The sequence below is a fragment of the Nerophis lumbriciformis genome, linkage group LG04 (assembly GCF_033978685.3).
Source record: "Nerophis lumbriciformis linkage group LG04, RoL_Nlum_v2.1, whole genome shotgun sequence".
Lineage (NCBI taxonomy): Eukaryota > Metazoa > Chordata > Actinopteri > Syngnathiformes > Syngnathidae > Nerophis > Nerophis lumbriciformis.
The window spans coordinates 20,372,089-20,397,730 of record NC_084551.2 but is presented as its reverse complement, the minus strand read 5'-3'; the positions used below and the strand labels follow the sequence as shown (position 1 = coordinate 20,397,730).

Here is a 25,642-nt window from a genome sequence, read left to right as displayed (position 1 = left end):
GATTAATAAACGTCACAAATCGATAATCGATTTATTTATTGTAAATAAATTAATGCAGACAGTTCTAAAATTTGGCTGACTGCAGCGAGCCACCTCACCGAGAGATCCCACCAGCTCCTTTGTTATAGTGCATCTATGTTCCACATTTTCATTAATTTAATAAATGTGGGAATTTATTTGACTGTCTCTTATTACAAATGCACTGTTTTTAACGTTGCAAGTGATAAACGCTTATTTAGTGAAACGAAAAGAAATGTAAAATGGCATCAGTATACATAATTAAAGATGCATCAATAATCGATGTTTAATTGAATCGTAGCTCCTGAATCGTAATCGTAGTCTAATCGTGAGATGCTCAAAGATTTCCACCTCCCCTACTAATCATGGCAGACTTCATGAGAGCCAACAAGGACTATTTTGGGACAAATGATGATCCAGAAGCTTACATTGTTGTGCCTGAATATACAGAGAGTGAGTTACATGTTTTAGACACTGAGTGATAAGTAGAGGTGGGTAGAGTACCCAAAAATTATATTCAAGCAAGAGTAACATTACTTTAGAGTATTATGACTCAAGTAAAAGTAAAATGTAGTCATCAACATAATTACTTGAGTAAGCATTCTGTGAAAAAAATTACTCAAGTATTGAGTAAATTGCAAGTAATTTCTTATTTAATTAATAGCAATTTTTTATTGGTACTTGGACTACAACTGTAGTTGGTGTGTGTGTAAGACATACAAATAATATACAATTTACTCCAACATGTTTTCTCTCGTTGGAAGTGGAATTCTTGTAGGCTGAAATGTAAATATTTTTACTGACACAGATGACAGCACATAATATACAGTAAATGTTATTCTTACTGGAATGAACGTAATCATTAAAGATTTATGCTGCCTTGTCTGACATCGTGTCCCTTTTTACAGTAAGTGCGTTTCTACGCACTAAATTTGTCTTATTTGTCAAATAATTCAGTTTCTTATACTTTCACAGCTACATGTGAAGTTTTAGTTTCCATGCTCTTATCTCTAATGTGACTGATGGCCATAGGCAGTGTGCCTCTTATACACTAAGGGGCGATTGTGGTCATTTTAGCTTGTTAAGCTATGTGGTAATGTATATACAGTAGACAAGAATGCTACATGCTAATAAGCTAGTACTAGTAACTTTCAAGTTCCGAATCTAACAGATAACTACAACGTTCCACTGCTATTTGGTGTTGTTGGTAATGTTTTAATGTGTTTAAAAAAACTTGTAGTTATTAGGATCAACAGAGACATACAAAAATATTTTTTATTTTAGTCAACGTTTTCACTATTTAATGTTAATACAAACAATGCAATTACTGGTATATATATATATATATATATATATATATATATATATATACATATGTGTGTGTATATATATATACCCAAAAGTATAACAAATAAAAGCTTGACATGTTTTATAACATGTAATGAGTTTATATTACATATTCATTTCACACATTAAGTTTAATTGCACAAATGAATGGACTTTTACACAATATTCAAACTTGTGAGTTTCACCTGTATGTAAAAGTGCATTGTGTGAGAATGGAGGGTGAGGATTTCAAAACTATCATGATTGAAGAAACATTGAATGTACTTTTATGCACAAATTAATACAAAATATATAAAAACATGTTTCAAAGAGAAAGAAAACTTGATTAATTGTTTTTATGAGACATCAATAAATCTCCCGGCCGCAGACAAATAGCTGCTCACCACTTTACACTTAACAGTCCTCGTGCTGTCGCTTGTACTTTACCGTCAATCCCCAAGATGCAAGAAGAAAGCAGATATATATTTTTGCTAAGGAAAAACACAAAAAAAATAACGCACAGTGACTTTTGGATAAATAACTTTGGTTAGTTAATAGAAAACATGTTAGATTATTCTCTTTACTGAAAAACGTACTATAATAGAAGAGCGGGGTTGTCAAACTCATTTTATCTCAGGGACTGCATAAAGGAAAATCTAGTCCCACGCGGGCCGGACTGATAAAATAATGGCATACCGGTAATAATTTAAAAATAAAGACAACTTGAAAACATTTTTTGTATTTCTTATTTTGGCCAAAAATAAAACAAGCACATTCTTAAAATGGACATATTACAAATAATCCTCTTGGCAAAACACTTTAAGTTAGTTTAAAGTTCTGAGGGAAAAAATGGTGCAGTTTAAAAACACCACGAACACAATGAACTTTGACTGTGTTTTCACAAACTTTTTAACTTTCAGCACTTCCTGTTCAGCATTCTCATGTTGGCAGTTCATTGAAAACATTTTTGTAAAAGCAATCGAGTGTTTCCTCAAACCGCCACATTGGTGTAATCCACAACTGCCACAACACATTCATTTATCATCATTCAAATATTGCAGTTATAATATAATCAAAACAATTGTCAAAAATGATAACATAATAGCTCAATTAAAGTAAAATAAAATAAAACAAATGTAGAAACACACATTTTTACAATGGAGTTCAGTGTGCACATCGTGTCGTCAACCAATTGTCAGCGCTTCACGGAACTCTAACTACAAAGATGATGGTCAAGTTGACCTAAGTCTTTGCATCTTACTGTTTCCTTATTTTATCTGTTAAGGGAATAATTAACTCTTTTTTTTTCAGACAAAAAAAACACAAAAAAGTGAGTAAATTACAATGAAAAGAAAGCATTAGTCTGCCGCCAGCCACGATTGTTGTTTATGCTGGAACTAATGGATATGGAACATCAGTTACTGGTACTTGTATTCTATCTATGAAACTTCTCATACTCAAATAACTGCTCATATTTGCCTATTTCTTATTTCTTGGTTTTTGCGCTCGCTTTTTAAAAAAAAATGTTTAAACTGACTTTTTGACGCTTGTACAAAGAAAGCTGATCGATAATCTCTGAATTCCGCCTTGCTAAAGAGGTGTTAACATTTTTTGGAGGTGCACATCAAATTCTATACCACTGCCCAATCACAATAACCATGGTTCATTATCCTAATACCTCTCTTTTATTGATACTACTCTATGTATCTTAGCTCATTAGCATTTGTACCAATAGTTGCCAGTTGGTGTATAACATGTGTACTGTTGATGATTGTTTTCCGCAGTGTGCGACCCAGTGAGAACGTGTCCGCCCCAACTTTTTTCCCCTTGGACTCTTTGCAGAAGAAACTGAAAGATTTAGAAGAAGAGAACAAATCTCTACGATCTGAGGTTCATACACACTTAAACATTCAGTCTATCATGCACACTAGTATTTGTGTTTGCACAAAATAATTTGTATCTTATGAGTAAGTAAGGCACGACTTACAGTGGTTTTGAACAAACTGGTCAATTAGTTACTATCAGTCAATTAGGGTAGTGATTCACTCGGCTGACTTCCAGGCAGACAACTTTGTGTGTTATTGTTTGTCAATACAGTATGCGACTAAAGACCGCTAGAATATTCACTAACATGCTCAATGTTACCTTAATTTACATCTCAGACATGTCTCCTGTGTTAGTACAAGTTATATATTGGACTGTTTATGTATATTATCTTCTTCTACTCCAGGCAAGCCATTTAGAAACAGAAACAATCTCCTATGAAGAAAAAGAACAACAGTTGGTCAATGACTGTGTTAAAGAACTCCGTAAGTATTTCAACAACTTCTATATGGCTGGAACTTCACTGTAAAAAAGTTTCCCTTTTGCTGCATCCCTCTGATGTTCTCAGGTGATGCCAACGTGCAAATGTCTTCTCTGGCTGAAGAGCTGGCAAGGAAGTCTGAGGATGCTTCCAGACAGCAGGAGGAGATCACTCACCTCCTCTCCCAGATAGTAGACCTCCAGAAGAAGGCCAAAATGGTGTGCAGTCACTGAATGTGTCAGTTCTTCTCTCACAAATACACATTTCTTAACATGTATTTTATTTGCAGTATGCTGTGGAGAATGAAGAGCTTACACAACACCTAGGAGCTGCCAAAGATGCCCAGCGACAACTCACTGCTGAGGTAATTAAAAAAAAAACCCTCTGATGTGCCCATGAAGGGATGATGAAAATACATTATAAAAAGATAGCTATTTGGAATTAAGGATGCAACGATTAAACGGTTTTACTATTCAATGTGGTTAAAAGCGTCTCGCTTTTTTAACCGCAAGGGCTGCACTCCACAATTTATTTCAGTAAGGCTGCACGAGTTTGAGGAAAAAAACGAATTGCGATTTTTCTCTCCAAAATTGTGATTTCGATTCGATTTGTGATTATGTTATATACGTAAAAATGCATAAAGCTGCGAAAATAACAAGTGAAGGAAGACATGTTAGTTTTAGATTCTCAATCAACATATTCTAATCTCAGGGTGCCACACATTAAAACAATATGCAATCATTTACTTTGAAAAATTTTAAGTTTTATGCAAACCAACTCAGAGCTTTTGTCTACATCATGCTGTTAAACTGAATAAATAATCGATAAAAACTAAATGTAATGTAATAATAATATATATTATTTATGCAAATATTCATTTAAAAGGATATAAGTACTGTAGAATTGTTTACCATTGTACCGTAATTGGAAGGTAAAAAACGTTATCCTAAATAAACAAAAAAACAATGTACTCTTTTCTGTAAAAGCAAAAATGTTATCTAAATAGGTGTTGAACATCTTAAAGAATGTTTTTTTCTTCCAGTTGGAAAAATGAGGTTGGACATTGTCTTTCTGTTTATTGCTATCACATGATCGCTTATTCACCCGTGTTGATACTGCCCATTCAATTTGAAGTTGAAATATGTCCACAAGGGAACATCTGGCTTCATAATGTTATTGTTTCCTCCTAATTTGTGTTACTTTGCGGCAATTGTCACTGGCGAGTCTCGAAACTCTCTGTACCACAGTGTTGGCGACGGCACCCCGCTCTTTTCTCTGCCGAGACAAAGATTGTGAATGAGTGAAAAGAGGGGTCACTGTGTTCAATTAATTCCACTGTTGAATAAACGCGCTCAGGGGCTAAGAACGATGTACAAAGTAAGACGTTTTTTTTCTGTTTCAAACGAGAGACGAACAAATGTGAGGCTCAACAATTCTGATCGGCTAACATGTTGGTCACTCAAATACCGGCGACGGCGGAGGGAAAAAAACAAAAACTTTAGCCTCTCATGGTTATTTACCACACTAATTAAAACCTTGATGTGGACCCGATTTCGATTAATTGTGCAGCTCTATATTTCAGTCCTCCTCACTCGCTATAAACTGACATTAGCTTGTACGTTATTTTTGGCACAACCTGCCCCAACGAAAACTAAGCTACACCAGCAGTGCACGCACTTATACACACCTACAGTATCTAGATACATGCTAGTATTCTACATTAGCTAGAAAATGGCAGCTGGACAAAGCAGCAAACTTTTTTCCACTCAAAAAAAATGCTGCAGTCGGCATTGTGGGAACATTTCAGGTACTTAAAAAATGTGACCAAGGAGTCATTGAAGATGTTGGCTCACCCATTTTTACACGCCAAAGTAAAAGTAAGACATAACACTGCAACAGAGTTAAATTATGTTAGTGGTAATACTTCATGAATAATTTAGTTAATTATAAACATTTCACCTACAATCAGTAGCTTAGCATTGAGTCAGTTCAGTGTAACAAAACCGCAACTGATACTATTCATTTAACGTCACAGATTGCTTCTTCTTGTCTGTGTTGAATAAACTTTAGGCACTGTAAGTAAATATAGCAAGAGTAAAACACTAATTTAACATCAGGAGCTTGTACAATAACAGCACTATACCTTGGGATCTAATTAGGTGCATTCCAGTTATTTTATACACAGCATAACATTGATGATTATAACATACTTGCCAACCCTCCCGGATTTTCCGGGAGACTCCCGAAATTCAGCGCCTCTCCCGAAAACCTACCGGGACAAATTTTCTCCCGAAAATCTCCCAAAATTCAGGCGGAAATGGAGGCCACGCCCCCTCCTGCTCCATGCGGACTTGAGTCCGCTTTCCCACAATATAAAGAACGTCTACAGTAAAGCAGTCCGTCTGCCGTAAACAGCAATGTTGTGACACTCTTAAACAGGACAATACTGCCATCTAGTGCATTTGATGGAAGCACTTTTGTGCGTGCCACACAGCAATGCATAATCAGACAGGGTGTTCAGCATGGTTAGAAAGATAGTGACAGAGAATAGAACAAGGATGGACAATTCAACCATTAACTCAACAATGAGTAGATGAGTTTTATGTGTGTGTATATGTGTAAATAATGAACACTGAAATTCAAGTATTTCTTTTATTTATATATTTATATATATGTATATATATATATATATATATATATATATATATATATATATATATATATATATATATATATATATATATATATATATATATATACCGGTATATATAGCTAGAATTCACTGAAAGTCAAATATTTCTTATATATATATATATATATATATATATATATATATATATATATATATATATATATATATATCTGAAATACTTGACTTGGTGAATTCTAGCTGTAAATATGCTCCTCCCCTCTTAACCACGCCCCCGCCCCAACCACGCCCCCCGCACCCACCTCCCGAAATTGGAGGTCTCAAGGTTGGCAAGTATGGATTATAAATACCAGGCATGAATGACAGATAACACTTGATTTTATTACACACGAGTAACATTTTATCCTGGGCAATTAATACATTTAGTCATAGTCTTGTATTAATATTGCAGTTATTTATTTATTGTTGATAATACTTTTTGATTATACAGTATGTATTATTTTACACTGCTATTATATTGTTATTTGATTACGGTACTCTTGTATCAGCCATTAATAACTAACACATAGAAATCTCTAAAGAGTATGTGATTTTACAAATGTTTTGTTGTGAAATTAATCAATGCACAATGATCGTGGTATTACTCAGACTATAATCGTACAGTCCAAATCTATAATCGTTGCATGCCTTTTCAGAATGCGAGAAATGAAATGTATATGCATTACTTGTACAAACCCCGTTTCCATATGAGTTGGGAAATTGTGTTAGATGTAAATATAAACGGAATACAATGATTTGCAAATCATTTTCAACCCATATTCAGTTGAATATGCTACAAAGACACCATATTTGATGTTCAAACTGATGAACTTTTTTTTTTTGCAAATAATCATTAACTTTGATGCCAGCAACACGTGACAAAGAAGTTGGGAAAGGTGGCAATAAATACTGATAAAGTTAAGGAATGCTCATCAAACACTTATTTGGAACATCCCACAGGTGTGCAGGCTAATTGGGAACAGGTGGGTGCCATGATTGGGTATAAAAATAGATTCCATGAAATGCTCAGTCATTCACCAACAAGGATGGGGCGAGGGTCACCACTTTGTCAACAAATGCGTGAGCAAATTGTTGAACAGTTTAAGAAAAACCTTTCTCAACCAGCTATTGCAAGGAATTTAGGGATTTCACCATCTACGGTCTGTAATATCATCAAAGGGTTCAGAGAATCTGGAGAAATCAGCTAAGCCCGTGACCTTCGATCCCTCAGGCTGTACTGCTTCAACAAGCGACATCAGTGTGTAAAGGATATCACCACATGGGCTCAGGAACACTTCAGAAACCCACTGTCAGTCACTACAGTTGGTCGCTACTTCTGTAAGTGCAAGTTAAAACTCTCCTATGCAAGGCGAAAACCGTTTATCAACAACACCCAGAAACGCCGTCGGCTTCGCTGGGCCTGAGCTCATCTAAGATGGACTGATACAAAGTGAAAAAGTGTTCTGTGGTCTGACGAGTCCACATTTCAAATTGTTTTTGGAAATTGTGGACGTCGTGTCCTCAGGACCAAAGAGGAAAAGAACCATCCGGATTGTTATAGGCGCAAAGTTGAAAAGCCACCATCTGTGATGGTATGGGGGTGTATTAGTGCCCAATACATGGGTAACTTACCGTATACATCTTTGAAGGCGCCATTAATGCTGAAAGGTACATACAGGTTTTGGAGCAACATATGTTACCATCCAAACAACGTTACCATGGATGCCCCTGCTTAGGGCAATGCCAAGCCACGTGTTACATCAACGTGGCTTCAAAGGAAAAGAGTGCGGGTACTAGACTGGCCTGCCTGTAGTCCAGACCTGTCTCCCATTGAAAATGTGTGGCGCATTATGAAGCCTAAAATACCACAACGGAGACCCCCGGACTGTTGAACAACGTAAGCTGTACATCAAGCAAGAATGGGAAAGAATTGCACCTAAAAAGCTTTAAAAATGTGTCTCCTCAGTTCCCAAACGTTTACTGAGTGTTGTTAAAAGGAAAGGCCATGTAACACAGTGGTGAACATGCCCTTTCCCAACTACTTTGGCACGTGTTGCAGCCATGAAAATTTAAGTTAATTATTATTTGCAAAAAATAAATAAAGTTTATGAGTTTGAACATCAAATATCTTGTCTTTGTCTTGCATTCAATTGAATATGGGTTGCAAAGGATATGCAAATCATTGTATTCCGTTTATATTTACATCTAACACAATTTCCCAACTCATATGGAAACAGGGTTTGTAAAAAATTACTTCTGTTTGATTTACTTTATGTATCTTTACCCTTGTTTTTACTTTCCCCCCTCCAATAGTTGCGTGAGTTGCAAGACAAGTATGCAGAGTGCATGGAGATACTGCATGAGGCTCAAGAAGAGCTGAAGAACCTAAGAAATAAAGCTCATCCACCTAACACTCAGAGGCGTTTCCATTCTCTGGGCTTGTTCCCAATGGTGATACTTTTTTTTGTTTCACAGCAAAAAGTATGTGAACCCTTTGGAATTTCTTAAATTGTTCATAAAATATGGTCAACAATAAACAGAGTCTGCTTAATCTAGTACCACATAAATAGCTTTATGTTTCCATATTTTTATTGAGTATAATATGTTAACATTTGCAGGACAGGGAGGAACCTCAACCAAATATTTCCTGTAGTTGCAGATGAGATATGCAACAATCAGAATTAATTTTGGACTATTTCTCTTTACAAAATTGTTACAGTTCTTTTTTACTTCACACGGCAGCACACTAAAAGCAAAAGGAATGGTCAAATGCATGCTGATTGTTGCACAAAATGTGAAAACATAAAATTGTTAAGTTCAAGCAGACTGTGTAATTTAATTGAAGGTTAGACCATAATTTATGGTCTGATCACCAATTTTTGTAGAACGATAAGAAATTCAGATACCTCACATACTTTTTCCTCCCACTGTATGAGAAGTACATATTTGTTTGAATAATTTGCCTTTTCTAGGATTCTCTGGCTGCAGAAATAGAAGGCACTATGAGAAAAGAGCTACAGATGGATGACCCAGATGTAGAGGAGCAGAGGTGCACATCATTAAAAAACAGGTTGGCGTCATTCTTCACATCTGTGTTATTCTTTTTTTTTTCTGTGATTTGTCATTGTAGACTGCAGCCAAAACGTGTGTTCCAGACCGTTAAAAACCTCAACCTCATGCGGCAGCAGCGTTCATCACTCGCCCCTTCCCCGCTGAACATCCCAGGCTCCAATCAGTCATCATGCATCACTTCGGGCCGCTCCAGCCGGGTCGGCACGCCTTGCTCCAATTCCATATATGGCAGTGAGACAGGAAGTGGGATTGTTCTGGACAACAGAAGTAGCTGTATCCTGGAGACACCGGATGATGGGTACTAACGTTTTTGTCACAATACCAGAATTTCAGGGTGGGAATTTTCAGCCACCTCACGATTGGATTGCGATTAGGTTTCAGGAGCTACAAGTCGATAAAAAATCGATTATTGATGCATCTTTAATTTATGTATATTGATGCAATTTTGGGCTTCACGGTGGCAGAGGGGTTAGTGCATCTGCCTCACAATACGAAGGTCCTGAGTAGTCTTGGGTTCAATCCCGGGCTCGGGATCTTTCTGTGTGGAGTTTGCATGTTCTCCCCGTGACTGCGTGGGTTCCCTCCGGGTACTCCGGCTTCCTCCCACCTCCAAAGACATGCACCTGGGGATAAGTTGATTGGCAACACTAAATTGGCCCTAGTGTGTGAATGTGAGTGTGAATGTTGTCTGTCTATCTGTGTTGGCCCTGCGATGAGGTGGCGACTTGTCCAGGGTGTACCCCGCCTTCCGCCCGATTGTAGCTGAGATAGACTCCAGCGCCCCCCGCGACCCCAAAGGGAATAAGCGGTAGAAAATGGATGGATGGATGAGGCAATTTTACATTTCTTTTCACTTCACTAAATAAACATTGTATCACTTGCAACTTTTAAAAACAGTGCAATTCTAATAGGAAATTGCCATCACATTTATTACATTTATGGAAATGTGAACAAAACTAAAACATAAGTACCCTAAAATAAAGGAGCTAGTCGGATCTCTCGGTGCAGTCAGCCAAATTTTAAACTGTCTGCATGACTTTTTTTACAATAAATAAATCGATGATCAATTATTGATGTTTACTAATTGACTTTATAATCGTCCATGTCGGTGTTGTGATACATCTAAAAATCGATTATTTCCCCCACCTCTAGCCGATAATGATATCTATGAATTATTTATACTCATTTTATACCACAACATAAGTAAAAACACTTAACCCATGTACGGTACTTTTAAATTCACTTCTTTATTGAAAACTGTTTTAAACTGTCAAGTATTTAAGATCACTGTCCTTTAACATATTTGTGCACAGAGTTTACATTGCAGTATCAGCTGCCAAGAGGCCTTTAGCCTCCCAATATCAAAAATAAACAATACTGTGCTTTAGGGATGGACCAATCAACAATTTAGGCCTTTGATCCTAATCTGATTTTTTGGCATCAGATCCGATCTGATTTCAAGTCCCGATCTGATACTTTGACAATAGATCATAATTCTGAAAATGTTATATAGCAAATAACTAAAGTAAGCACGACAACACATTTTTATAAAACATCTATCCATCCATCCATTTTCTACCGCTTGTCCCTTTTGGGGTGGCAGGGGGTGCTGGAGCCTATCTCAACTGCATTTAGGCGTTAGGCGGGGTACACCCTGGACAAGTCGCCACCTCATCGCAGGGCCAACACAGATAGACAGACAACATTCACACTCACATTCACACACTAGGGCCAATTTAGTGTTGCCAATCAACCTATCCCCAGGTACATGTCTTTGGAGGTGGGTACATATATTATTACATTTAGAAGTTGCCAATATAGTTGTAAATGCTGTTTTACATGTGTGGTATTTAATGCTACATACACATTTTTTAACAAAATAAAATAGCTAATGCACAATAACAGAACAAAAGGAAAAACTACTTTTGGCTCCCATTTAAATCATTTGGGATTTGCCCTTCAAGCCTTCCTGTATTAAAGTTAAAGTTAAAGTACCAATGATTGTCACACACACAATAGGTGTGGTGAAATTTGTCCTCTGCATTTGACCCATCCCCTTCTTCACCCCCTGGGAGGTGAGGGGAGCAGTGAGCAGCAGTGGTGGCCGTTCCCGGGAATCATTTTTGGTGATTTAACCCCCAATTCCAACCCTTGATGTTGAGTACCAGCAGGGAGGTAATGGGTCCCATTTTTATAGTCTTTGGTATGACTCGGCCGGGGTTTGAATTCACAACCTACCGATCTCAAGGCGGACACTCTAACCACAAGGCCACTGAGTAGGTTCCAGAGACTTACTCCCTTAGTTTGTAAACAAGAACAAAAATCACCCCCAAAAATATTTTTTTGTAATAAAAACAAGGACATTAAAAATAAATTATCGCAAAATCTTCGACAGCTTATCTCCTCCCCTCTCACGTGGACTTTCTCGTTGTTTTTCTTTGACCTATCTCTCTTTATCTGCACTCCTCTGTCCCCGGTCCCACATGCGCACTCAGGCCACATCTACGGCAGCGCAAGCCATGTCAGCATGGACCCCTCTCATGTGTGCTCCACTGGAGCAGTCTTGCGATTATTTTAATCATTAAACAAATCATAGAAACAACAAATACAGACTGATGCTTTTTTCTAATTGAATGTATCAATTTACTCAATGGATCATCACAGCCCTAACTGGGACACATCTGTGGTGAAGATTGTCTGGGCTCGGTAGCTCACCAGCCGATCACTAGGGATGTATCCTCAGGATTTTATCGATAACAATATCGATACCGATATTTCTTCATTGAAATGTCTTCAACAACTGCTTTTTAAGTCTCAAAAAAGTCCACTATGTTTGCAGTGCAAGGTGCAATGCAGTTGCTATGTCATCATCTTGTAAAGACCACACAATCACTGTTTATATTCATTACAATTACATTCAGATGGAAATAATATTTATTGTATGGCATTCATCTGAAGAGCGCAGACCTTTTACGTGATATATCTTATAAGATATATCATATAAATCAACACAATTAATTAGCATGTTAGGTGGGTGGGCATGTGTTGATGCCACGCAAACGTGGCGCCATGCAGTGATGTCAGATGGAGAAACCTGTCAGCGGATGCTATCTTGCTTCAGAGCAACTTTATGGATTATTATATTGCTTCAATTTTTCACTTCTTTAAATGGAATAATATTTGGCCTGTGGATTACTGGATCGCTAGGAGGAAAGGCTGATGAAGCGTGGTAGCGCCGGTCGTGAGTGAATCTCATTCACTTCAAAATGATATTAACTCTGACTTTAAGGGACTTTTGAGGAGGAAATATTGTTGTATTACAAACGGTTGCTTTCGTATTTGGGATTATTCCAAGATGATTATCAGATCCTACTGGTGTCTTTTTATATGCGTAGCATATATGTGACAGCGTGTCATAATTACGATGGTCAGCTGGATAAAAAAAAAATACAGATAGCCGTATCATTTGTCCAGAATCTTAATGGTCCTCCTGCACCCACCCAATTTGAAACCAGTACCAACAAATGCCGGTACTCACTACAGATTAGTTAAAATAGGTAAATATCAGCCCTAATCAGATCCCATGATCGGGATCGGGACATCTCCCTTGTGCTTATAAATATGTTCATAAAGAACAACAACTGTCAACTATTTTACATCCTCTATTGATGTTTTCTTAGCAAATTATGGAAGTAATAAAGTTTGGTTTGCACTGTTCTGGAGGTTTCTGTGGTAATGCACACTCCATGGGTGATAGATCTCCGCTCTCACTCGTATTTGATTACTTACACCTCTTTTTCACTTATTATATGTACCTCTACTCGCTAAATATAGCTGCAAAGTGGCTAAAGTGAATCACAGATCATTTTTGCCACGTCTTATTTTCTGGCAAACCAGGCGCGTATGAGGTGTATTGTGACGCAGAGTTATGCCACGCCTTATGCTACACTCCCCACACCTCCATTAGAATTCATGAGCAAGGGCAAACTGGAGGCAATTTTTTTACAGTATTTGATCATACAAAAAAAAGGCAGGTATTGATGTATTGTTTGTATACACTTTTAATACTTTTAACTTGGTTGTAAAACTATTGTCTCTCTGTCCAGGTCAGAGGATTCGAACAAGCGGCCCCCTGGAACTCCAGGCACCCCTGGCAGTCGGGACCTGGAGGCAGCCTTGCGGCGTCTGTCTCTCCGCCGCGACAACTACCTCTCAGAAAAACGTTTCTTCGATGAGGAGAGGGAGAGGAAGCTGGCTTACCTTGCCAAAGAGGAGGAAAAAGGAGGAAGTGGAAGTAGCGGAGGACCGGGGACTCCAACAGAAAGTCTCTTCTCACTGTGCTCACATCCATCCTTGGGCAGCGTGTGGTCGGGGTACTCGTTCACCGCCAGATCCTACCTGCCGGAGAAGCTGCAGATTGTAAAGCCGCTAGAAGGTGATTACTCCTCTCAGAGCCACAATTCTTTTAATCCTCCACACAAGCACAAAGACAATCCTATTCCCATACACAATGATACTGGTCAGAAATCTCTACATCCTGATATCAAACAGCATAAGGATCAGACTCAGTCAGAAAAGATTCAAAATCAGTTTGACTATCAATATCTAATTTTACACACTTGTCATCAATCCAGATTTGTTTTAAGTCCTCAAAGCCTGCAGAGGAGCTCACAGTCTCGCCTCCGAGCTCCGCCCTCTGCAGTCACAGGTCTGCTGCAGGTGTTAGAACCACAGGAAGGCAGCTTGAACGTGCAGCACTCCTTCTACTTCAGACACACACAACCACGCTGCTGGTTTGAAATATAATACATTGTGTTTCATATACAGTAAGAATATTAGTACGTTCATGGATTTTGGGGTGGCCAGTTTTAGAACACAACATTTCACACTGTTTGTTAATCACAGACAAAACAACATGGCCACTTAAGAGGCATTTGTTGTAGCTTGTTTTTATTGGGAAATAAATAATGCAATATTTGTTATGTTTGCAGTTTGAGTTGACAATTGCTTTATGTAACAAACAACACACAGAACATCCTTAACTGCCTTAAACCACATATTTTGTTATATTAAATGTACTAAAATAATAAGTCTTTATAGCATTCACCACTCGTGTATGTCCCGTCAACCATTTACTATTTTGTGGCACCACCTAGTGGTTCTTATCTGCTATTTCACCCCAGTATAGAAGCAGAAAGACTGATTAAGCAGCCTGCGAAATACAGCAACATTGGGTTATGTTTTGTTCATATTGCATGACTGATTATTGTCCTTTGCACATGTTTAAGTATTTGCAGTTCTGTATTTTAGTGGCATCATGACTGTGAGATGCAGATCCATTTTACAATTCTATTCGTTGGAAATGTGTGACGTTTCATTAGTGCTTCTCCTTGCACTTTTTGTCCATTTCACTTTACTTTCTCTCATCTAGGCCTGGGCTAATAGTCAATAAATAAAGTAATTGAACAATAAATAAAAATTGACAGGAGTGATATTACATTTTTTGTTTTTGTTTATTTAGTTGGGACGATTAAAAGTTTTTGACCTTCCGATTGTAATGGTAAAAAAAAGTAATGAGAAATCAAAGTTGAATGCGTTTGAAAGTAATACTTGCTTTAATAATCTGACCGCAAAATAATGCCTAAAACAATATCTTTTATCGGCAATAATGTTTGACAATATATCCTCCAGCAAAATGTATTATCTGCCCAGGCCTCCTCTCATCCCTTTTCTTCAGTTTGGTCTTGTATTTGCAGTCATTTTACTGTTCTGCCTTTCTGTTTTCTTTGTGAAAGACTTGAATAAAAGCCTACTAATTTTCTTACCTACTTTTTCCTTGTTCTTTTTGTGCCATTGCTTTGTGTACTGACATCTTTTTTATGTTTTTCTTTCCTGTCATACATGCCACAACTTTACTTTATTACTGCAGAAATGAGTCATACTTGTACAGCACATATTAAGAAAACATAAAACTTAATATATGACATGACATATGTTACTTTTCGGGTCTGCTAGTGTGCTTGTAACATGGGAAGTGTTTGTCACAATTTTTTTTCCAGTTATGTTCACACATGTAAACAGCATGCCCAACCCACACAAATACATATACTAGATAACGGAGTAGATACATGTACTTGGTCTGTCCACTCAAAATAATTAACGTAGATTTATTTCCCCGTGAAGTTCATTAAAAACTAAATGAGCTTTGTAGTTAATAACAAAGTAATCTGTTAAAAAGCTGCTTTTTGATGAAAGAGTCCTGAAAATAACTATTTTTCTGACTTGCCTCCCCTATAGGCTCCGCTACACTCCATGCATGGCAGCAGTTGGCTCAACCCCACATGGGCGCTCTGCTGGATCATCGACCTGGGGTGGTCACTAAAGGCTTCCGCACTTTATCGCACGAGCAAGACGAGGCGGCTGGCTGGCAGCTTGACCAACCCGAGGAGGACGAAGTCTTAAGTGAATCGTTACCGGGCTTAGCGGACCTTCCGTGTTCTACCTCTTCTCCTTCCATTTGCTGCAACACAAATAGCAACGTCGACGCCAGTAGCCGATCTGAAACACTGTGTGGCGAAAGGGAGACAATTCTGCTGAAAGACGGACATGTCAGTCCCTCTGCAAGCCCGCCGCCCTTTTCCTCACCGCAGTCTTCCTCTAAGATGAACGGGCATGTGGACTTCAAGGAGCTCGGCACATTGGACCACCTGCCTGGTGAGGGAGTCTCTTAGCTGGTGTCTTTGTTTCTTATCTCCTCACCCTGGAGCATGGGGATATCGTGGGGCAGGGGGTGTAATAGGTGGGAGGGGCACATTCAGGAAAGTAATTCAACAGACCCCCCCCCAGCATCCCAGTGTGACATCACATCTTGCATGGTCATGCCTTCATCCCATCTGCAGTCCCAGTGTGTGCAGACACGGAACTTCATCCAAAAAGAGTACTTACACTTTTTGTTATCTCTTTTACTTCTATTTTAATTTCCTTTACTCTCTGCGTAGTTTCCTTTTGGTTGCATTGGGGTGCATATTCTTTATTGATTTGTCTGAGGCATTACCAATCAAAACAGCTCGTTTTAAATCTCATTAGTTTGTCCAGTATGCATCTTTTTTACGGCCATAACACCAATCTTCTTTAAGCCGTAAAACGTCAAGGTGTCCTTTGTGGGTACTAATGTCACCCACTCTGAGTGTTGGGCTGCAGCGCTGAATGGCTATCGACTTTTAAAAGCGGCTGCAGCTGCAGTGGACGCTCAGAGTCATGTGAGTCATATATCAGGTGTTATTGGAGCAGCTGTCTGAGTCACATGAACACATGACAATCATAGCTGGTTTATATCGGAGTTGACCTCGTGGCTCGGCTGTGCTGGGAGTCCTCTCACAACACACACTGCTTGTTCTTGCTCCAAGTAGCACAGCTAAAGCCTTAATTAAAACTAAACACAGTGGAAAATAGGGCTGCACGATAAATTGGCATCAAGGTTTTAATTAGTGTGATTACCAAAACGCCGTACTTTGTCCGCCGTCACCGGCATTTGAGTGACAGACATGTTCGCCAATCAGAATTGTTAAACTCGCGTATCAAATAATATTATTTAGCTCATTCACGTAAGAGACTAGACATATAAGATTTCATGGGATTTAGCGATTAGGAGTGACAGATTGTTTGGTAAACGTATAGCATGTTCTATATGTTATAGTTATTTGAATGACTCTTACCATAATATGTTACGTTAACATACCAGGCACGTTCTCAGTTGGTTATTTATGCCTCATATAACGTACACTTATTCAGCCTGTTGTTCACTATTCTTTATTTATTTTAAATTGCCTTTCAAATGTCTATTCTTGGTGTTGGATTTTATCAAATACATTTCCCCCACAAATGCGATTTATACTCCAGTGCGACTTATATATGTTTTTTTCCTTCTTTATTATGCATTTTCGGCCGGTGCGACTTATACTCCGGAGCGACTTATAGTCCGAAAAATACTGTAGTTGTTCTTTTAAATTATATTGAAAGTTGAGTTTTGGTGGTACAATATTAATGTTTTCAAATTATGAATAATTGTGACTTCAATATCAATAAAAAAAAATTTCATTATTTTTGCCATAATTGTCTGGCCTAAGTCAATAGTCAATAAGTCAATCGAACGATAAATGAAAATTAAGTTAAAATACTTGCTTCAAACAGGGAGAAAGAGGTCTCACTCTGTGCATTGCTTTCAGCACCTGAGCGTTTATTTAACAGTAGAATTTACTGAATGCAGTGAGCGGTCTTCACAGTCATTCACAATCTTTGTCTCAATGGGCAGAGAGCAGGACTTCCAGCTTACACACAGGATTCACGCCTCCCTACTCGCGACTCACTAGTAGGAATTTGCACAAAGTAACAATAAAAAGAGGAAATCATATGATTACAAAGCCAAATGTCCCGTTGTGGTAATATTTCAGCTTCAACCGAATGCACAATATGAGCCCATCAACATTGCCAAAAAAGTGACAATGCCGTGATTGGCTGCGAAAAAAAAGGACAACTCGACCTAGTTTTTCCAACTGAGAAAACAAATGCACTTTTAATATCTATTTAAGTTACATATTTGCTCACAGAAATGAGTCCATTTTATTTAATTTGTGTGTTTATTTATTTAGCATAACTAAAAAAAACGTTCCTTCCAATTACAGTACAGTAGTAAACAATTCCACAGTAATGAGAAATAAAAGTGTATAGCTTTTTAAATTGCGTTATTATTATGTACATTACAATATAAATACTACATCGTTTTTATTGTTTATTTCTTCAGTTTAAGAAGAGCATGATGTGGACAAAAGCTCTGAATGTGTCTGCTTGATGAAAAATATTTTTGAAAGTAGGTTATTGCACCTTGAAACATGAATATGTTGATTGACAGTCCAAAAAAAGATGTGCCCTCCTTATTTTAGCAATTTTATGCATTCATATGTATACAAAGGAAAAATCGTAAATCAAATCGCAATCGCAATTTTGGAGAGAAAAATCACAAATAAGATTGTTTTCTCAAAATTGTGCAGCCCTGGTGGAAAATACTGCAATCTTCTGTTTTGTGCAAGTGTTTTTAATCCATGTTCAGTTGCATATAACACATTTGACCCTGAACAAATTATGAAGTTGTTTTTTGTAAGGATAAAGCGGGTATTATAAGTGAAGTTAGTTCGTATGGACAGTGCCATACAGAATGATCCGAAAACATGACCATGCATTTTTGCTTGGGATAGTATGACTCAACAATATTAACCCCTTTCATGCATGAAATACGATTTCAGGATTTTTTGTGTTTTTCTCTCATGGTACCTCCCAATGCAATACGACATGCAATATTTGGTTCACGATAAAACATTATATTGCAATATGTCGATTAAATTTCCACTAGGGTGGACGACATGCGTGAGGTTTATTTGATTAAATATATTTTTTAGAAAACATGGCTAAAATAAGATTAAATGTTTTTATAATGATCTTCAAGAATGTGTTCACGTATTTGTAGTACAGTATATACTCCAATAGGGTTAATGTATTGCAAAAAAACATTAAGCCTCCTGATTTCAAAACAACCTTTTTAAAAGATGACAGGCAGTAATTGTAACATCCACAAAATACTGTTACATTCTAGTAACATACATTTATTTATTTGCAGCCATGAGGTAGCTGCAGATGATATGCAGCCATGCTTTACATGACAGTCAAAATATAGCCAGCCTTATAGAAACATGATTAATCACAATTTACTCAACCCACATAATAAATATGTAAGTAATTTTTAATGTATATTACTACTTAGTGGTTGCTTGATGTCTGCTGATTTTTATACATGCAGGAGCGCTTTAGAATAAAAGGAATTTCAGATCAGGGTCGTCACTCCTTACACAGATACCGAGCTGTGCGGAGGGCCTTTACACAGCACTTTATATAAAATTTTACAGCAATAATTCTGAGCCCCTTCCTGCTCTGTCACTGATAAAATAATGAAACATTTACCCACGTTGTCATTGTCCCTGGTGGCGCAAAGCATTAGTGCTGGTATCAAATCCCGGCCAGTAGGACTGCACGATTAATCGAAATCGAATCGACATTGAATTTTTAATTAGTGCGGTAAATAACCGCAAGAGGCTGAGGTTGTTTTGTTTTTTTCTCCACTTTTGACCGACATTTGAGTGACAGCCATGTTTGCCTACAGAATTGTTGAGCCTCACATTTGTTTGTTTCTCGCTTCAAACCGAAATAAAGACTTTTTGTATCGCTCTCTGCACCTGAGCGCATTTATTTAACAGTAAAATTAACTAAACAGACTGACCCCTCTTTTCAGTCTTTAACTATCTTTGTCTCGGCGGAGACTCGTTTGGGGCGCCGCCACCAACACACTCGCAGTACAGAGAGCTTTGCGACTCCACAAAATTAGGAGGAAAAAATACGATTAAAAAGCCTTGTGGGAATTTTTCAGCTACAAATCAGATGGGCAATTTGAGCCCATCAACACAGACGAAAGAGCAAAGTTGCTGGCGTGGTCACGTGATGGCAATAAACGAAAAGACAATGTCCGACATAATTTTTCCAACTCAAAAAAAAACATACACTTTAAAATGTTCAATACCTATTTAGGTTAAATGTTTGCTTACAGTCCATTAATAAGTACATTTTTATTTTGGTTTGTTTATTTATTTAGGATAACAAAGGTATTTAACTTCCAATTACAGTACAATGGTAAATAATTCTACAGTAATAACAAATACGTTGATATCATTTTAAATGGTTACTTGCATTATTATTAGTATTATTGGTTACGGTTTTGTCTTATAGATTAATTCTTGAGGTTTAAGAGCATTCATTATGTAGACAAAAGCTCTAAGTCCGTCTGCATAAAGCCAAATATTTTTGGAAGTACCGGTACATTATTGCATATTGTTTTGTTGTTTTATTTTGTTACATATTTCATATTGTGTGGCATCTAGAGACAAGAATATGTTGATTGACGGTCTAAAAGTAACATGTTTTCATTTACTCATTATTTTCAAAGTTTTAGGCGTTTGTACGTCTAAAATATAAAAATCGCAAATCCAATCACACTCTCACTGGAGAGAAAAATGTAATTAGGTTTTTTCTCAAAATGGTGTAGCCCTAGTGTCCAGTGATGTGTCAGGAACATGTGCAAATGTATGTTAGATTAGTTATTTTGCACGCACATTTTTTAAAATCAATTTCTGCTCAGGGCACCAAATATTCCTCACCCTGCTTTGCATGTCTATCGTCCGTCTTGTCGTATATGCCCTTACAACAGTGCACCTTTGACATGAGACTTGTGTGCATCAGCGAAAACCCCACTTGAAATGTATCTGTCCACTGTAGTGACCACAAGGATTAAATTGCAAATATATATACTAATATTTCATATTGGATAAACGAATGCTTCTGCTTTTGCTTCAGGTGGCTGATACTGGCCCTTTCCCCCCCTCTCAATATGTTGTATTTGGGTATATTTGACTGAATATTACTAACATCTTCCTATATTCTGCCCTGACCTCTCTTCTCTTCTTTTCTGTCATGTAGCCAACTTCCCAGGGAAGTGTGTATCGCACACTAGCTCCACATACACCTTCACCACCTGCAGGATTCTCCACCCCTCTGATCAGCTGACTTCCGTGTCCCCAAGGTATCAAAAAAAAAAAAAAAATCGGAATTACTTGAAAACATGAAATACTTGACTTGAATGTATTTGTTATGGTCTACTGTAAATACTTTTCTAGTTCGGATAGCGCTGCCACCTTAGCTTACTCTGTCTGTCATTGGCCTGGGCAGGTCATGTGAGGAGGAAGAGGAAGTGGAGTTGTATCATATGGTTGTCATGGCTGGTGTAGAGCAGACCCACTGACTGCACCCACTGAGTTGCTTGTGGGTGAGGGAAGGCATGGGAGTGTGTGTGTGTGTGTGTGTGTGTGTGTGTGTGTGTGTATAACATTTGAGGCAAATCTGGCTGATAACTCAAATATGTATTATAACTAACATCTACATTTGCCTCGAGAGCTACATTTACAGTAGATAACTAACAAGACATGAGTGACCCAATCACTGAACTCATCTTAACTGTGCTGTGCCTTCAGCTGGAATGTTGATTATTAATAATAGTGTAGTGGTAGATACTGATGATCGGGCTAATTTGATTAAATACAGTCCTGTGCCACAGGAGTCTCATACTGGTGTTGTTTTTGGTACCACTAACAGGCTACTTCATGGAAAATGATACGCGACCACACCTTTTATCCACATTGTGAGCAAAGTGTGTATTTAAATTGTACTATGTTTGTTGAAATGTGTTGTAAATTCCCATTATGTCACAATGTAAAAAAAATTCCATCCACAAGCACGATAACAGAGACGGTATATGAAAACTGGAACATAATTTGGGAGCAAATTTAAAAAACAAATGATCCTAATAGTGGGGTGTATGAAAACTGAGATGCTACTGTATATGTTAGAAGCTTGGTGAGTTAACAAGTGGTTGTAAGTGAAACCAAACATGGTTTAGTTAAGAGATCTGGCAATCCTGTGTCTTAGACAAACTTTATTGATCCACAAGGGAAATTGTTCCACACAGTAGCTCAGTTCCAAAGGATGGAAAGTGTAAGGATGGAAAGGATAATGCAGGTATAAAGTAGACTAAACATGTACCATAATAGCAATATAAAATATAACATATATGTAATATTTACATATTATCTATACCAGGGGTAAGGAACCTCTGGCTCTAGAGCCAGATGTGGCTCTTTTGATGACTGCATCTGGCTCTCAGATAAATCTTAGCTGACATTGCTTAACACGATAAGTAATGAATAATTCAGCTGGTAATCACAGTGTTAAAAATAACGTTCAAAATATAAAACATTCTCATGCATTTTAATCCATCCATCCGTTTTTTACCTCACCTGTTCAAGAAGTCGCATTAATGGTAAGAAGTATTTTGTTTATTATTGGTTAGCTTCAGAATAACAATGTTATTAAAAAGAATAAGAGACTTATTATACTCTAAAAATGTTGGTCTTACTTAAAAATGCACGCATCTTTATTCAGTATTAAAAAATATTATATGGCTCTCACGGAAATACATTTTAAAATATTTGGCTTTCATGGCTCTCTCAGCCAAAAAGGTTCCCGACCCCTGATCTATACAGTATATAATACAGTGACAGGGTTTCCCCAGATTGCCACTATAATGTGGTGGTGGGAGCGTGGCTCGGGGTGTCATGTTTATGACATCACGATTAATTTGACTGGCAATGATGCATATATTTTTATTTAATAAGGAAAATTCACACTCACTTTCATACTTATGGACAATTTACAGTCTTCAATAAAGCTAACATGCTTATTTTTTGGATGTGGGAGGAAGCTGGAGTACACAGAGAAAACACACTTCTCCCACACAGAGATGTCGAAACGGAGGTTTGAAGACGCACACGGCATAAAGTTAGACATTATTGTCGATAGTAATGTCAAAATTAGGATAGTTTACACAGGCTTAAACAAGAAATGCATTAAATATATATAAATACCTTTCTCTTCAACTTTCTCTCCTTACTTTTGCCGGGTTTCAACGTCGTTCAGATGCTCATTTATTTATTTATTTTCAAAATAAAGCATATAGGTCAATAGTACGTAAATAATAGACTACCATATTTTTCGGACTATAAGTCGCAGTTTTTTTTTATAGTTTGGCCGTGCGACTTATACTCAGGAGCAACTTATGTGTGAAATTATTAACACATTACCGTAAAATATCAAATAATATTATTTAGCTCATTCACGTAAGAGACTAGACGTATAAGATTTCATGGGATTTAGCAATTAGGAGTGACAGATTGTTTGGTAAACGTATAGCATGTTCTATATGTTATCGTTATTAGAATGACTCTTACCATAATATGTTACGTTAACATACCAGGCACGTTCTCAGTTGGTTATTTATGCCTCATATAACGTACACTTATTCAGCCTGTTCACTATTCTTTATTTATTTTAAATTGCCTTTCAAATGTCTATTCTTGGTGTTGGGTTTTATCAAGTAAATTTCCCCCAAAAATGTGACTTATACTCCAGTGCGACTTATATATGTTTTTTTCCTTCTGTATTATGCATTTTCGGCCGGTGCGACTTATACTCCGGAGCGACTTATAGTCCGAAAAATACGGTATATAAAATACATCCATTCATACAATATATTGCTTAAATTTGTTTTCACGTAAAAAAAAAGAAAAAAAGTTCTCATTTAAAACAAACTGCATATTTTTAAGGTGTGGCTGCTTGTATTTTGCGTGGCGGTGAACCACCATCAATTACATGTCGGGGAAACCCTGTCTGAGCATCCAAAGACAATAAGTGATGACTAACAATGCTGGTGTGTTTGCTAGACTTACTATTAATGGTTTTCCGGTGACTAATAACACACTAAATTACATTTACAAATATTAACTCAATGTCCTTTTCTCTCTCTACATCCATGCTGCTCCTTCAACCCATCCTCCATCTTCCACCATTTTTCGCTTGTCCCATTTCCAGCTCAGCCGTAACCTCGTGTCAAAGCAGCGTTACATCCACTCCAGCTCCTGTCGCCTTCTCCGCCCCACTCACGCCCTCCTACACCCCATGCTGCACCCCACGCCGCCTCTCCCTGGCCGAATCCTCCACCAACCTCCGAGACTCCACCAAGACCACCAGCACCTCGCTAGGCCTCGTGCACCTCCTGCTTGAACACGGCATCTCCGCGTCGGTGTACGACCCCAGCAGCTGGGACCGAGGGTTGGACGCCAGCGGCGCTTCAACGCCACGAAGGGGAGTTGAGACACCAAAGTTCACTCAGACACCAGAGGAGGATGAAAACCACCTCCTCCTCCAGCCTTCCACTCCTCCAAATTCCCCACGTTCTTCTTCCAAATCCGCCACCGCCTGCCCAGTTTTTCAGTTCAGCCCCTCCGATGACGACCCACCGTACTTTGACACCTTCCTCGCCTCCAAGCCGGCACGTGTCATTCTACGGGAAGTGCTCGGCGATGCTGAGAGGGAGCGAGGCGGTCAGACAGATGAGGCGTTGAACCTGAGACTCGTGGAAAAACTGAAAAGGTTCCGGACCCTTCCGCCTCAAGCTGCCTCTGTCTCGCCAGCAAGTCGTCTGTTCGGATCCACTGGGCTCGGGAGCACAGCGCTGGGCGGGGGGCTTCCGGGTCTGAACACAGGATTGAGGAGGAACAGAAGCTATCCTGCTATGGTGGGAGCCAGTATGGCCATGAAAGATCCAGGAGGCCCCCCCACTAGTGACATGGCCACAACACACGTGATACAAACACAACATATTTTGCATTCACACGACAAAAGAAATCACACTGTGTCTACAAAGACCCCGGAAACTGACCAGAGACAAGCCAAAACGACTAAAACTTTGCAGGATTCAATTAGCGATGGACAATGTGGACACAAGCGTGAATTTTCATGAGTAACCCGCGTATGTACTTTGCTAGCAGTCATCATTTCAATGTAAACGTACGGTGAGTTCATGTCAGAATGAGGATGTTGTGTGCATTAATAATGTACACGGTATGTGCAATACACTATTCATGAAAAAACCCAATTTGGCCTTAAATTTCTCTCCTTTTGTTGTATCAACGTGAAAAATGGCACTAAAACATTATTTGTCCATACTGGCCCGAACATGATAGGTATTTAAAAAAACATTGACATGGTCAGATACTGTAAATGTGCGATGAGAAGGATTAGTTGATGTCCCCGCTCACTACATTTTAACCCTCAGGGTACAAAGGCTGACTTGTTGCTCCTTTTAGGTAAATGTTTGCTGTATTTTGGCCATTTTTGTTGTTGTACTACAGTATGCATGATTTTTACTAAGTTGTTAAATTTTCTAATTTCAATGTCCAATGATTTCACAGATGTGCAAGAATACACTGGCAGTTATTCGACAATACCCCAGCCAAACTGAACATACGAGTTACCGTATTTTTCGGAGTATAAGTCGCACCTGCCGAAAATGCATAATAAAGAAGGAAAAAAACAAATATAAATCGCACTAGAACCCGGCCAAACTATGAAAAAAACTGCGACTTATAGTCCGAAAAATACGGTATTAATTTTTCAAAGCGCATAATAAAAATTGATTCATAGTTGTTGTTTTTTTAGTTTTACTTTCTTTGCTCAAATCT

At 38.1% G+C, this 25,642-nt stretch overlaps 1 protein-coding gene across 2 annotated transcripts in view; it reads left to right on the top strand.

Annotated features, from left to right (window-relative positions):
* trak1a (trafficking protein, kinesin binding 1a) overlaps positions 1-25,135 on the top strand; it is a 79,808-nt gene extending 54,673 nt beyond the window's left edge. For both annotated transcript variants that reach the window (XM_061950373.1, XM_061950381.1), the window contains 11 exons: positions 3,129-3,234; positions 3,575-3,653; positions 3,737-3,867; positions 3,939-4,013; positions 8,652-8,789; positions 9,311-9,387; positions 9,469-9,708; positions 13,517-13,845; positions 15,708-16,124; positions 20,988-21,090; positions 23,991-25,135. In XM_061950373.1, coding sequence (XP_061806357.1) covers positions 3,129-3,234; positions 3,575-3,653; positions 3,737-3,867; positions 3,939-4,013; positions 8,652-8,789; positions 9,311-9,387; positions 9,469-9,708; positions 13,517-13,845; positions 15,708-16,124; positions 20,988-21,090; positions 23,991-24,921 — 2,626 coding nt within the window. In that variant the 3' untranslated portion in view covers positions 24,922-25,135. The remainder of the gene's footprint in view (positions 1-3,128; positions 3,235-3,574; positions 3,654-3,736; positions 3,868-3,938; positions 4,014-8,651; positions 8,790-9,310; positions 9,388-9,468; positions 9,709-13,516; positions 13,846-15,707; positions 16,125-20,987; positions 21,091-23,990) is intronic.
* Positions 25,136-25,642: the final 507 nt, after the last annotated feature.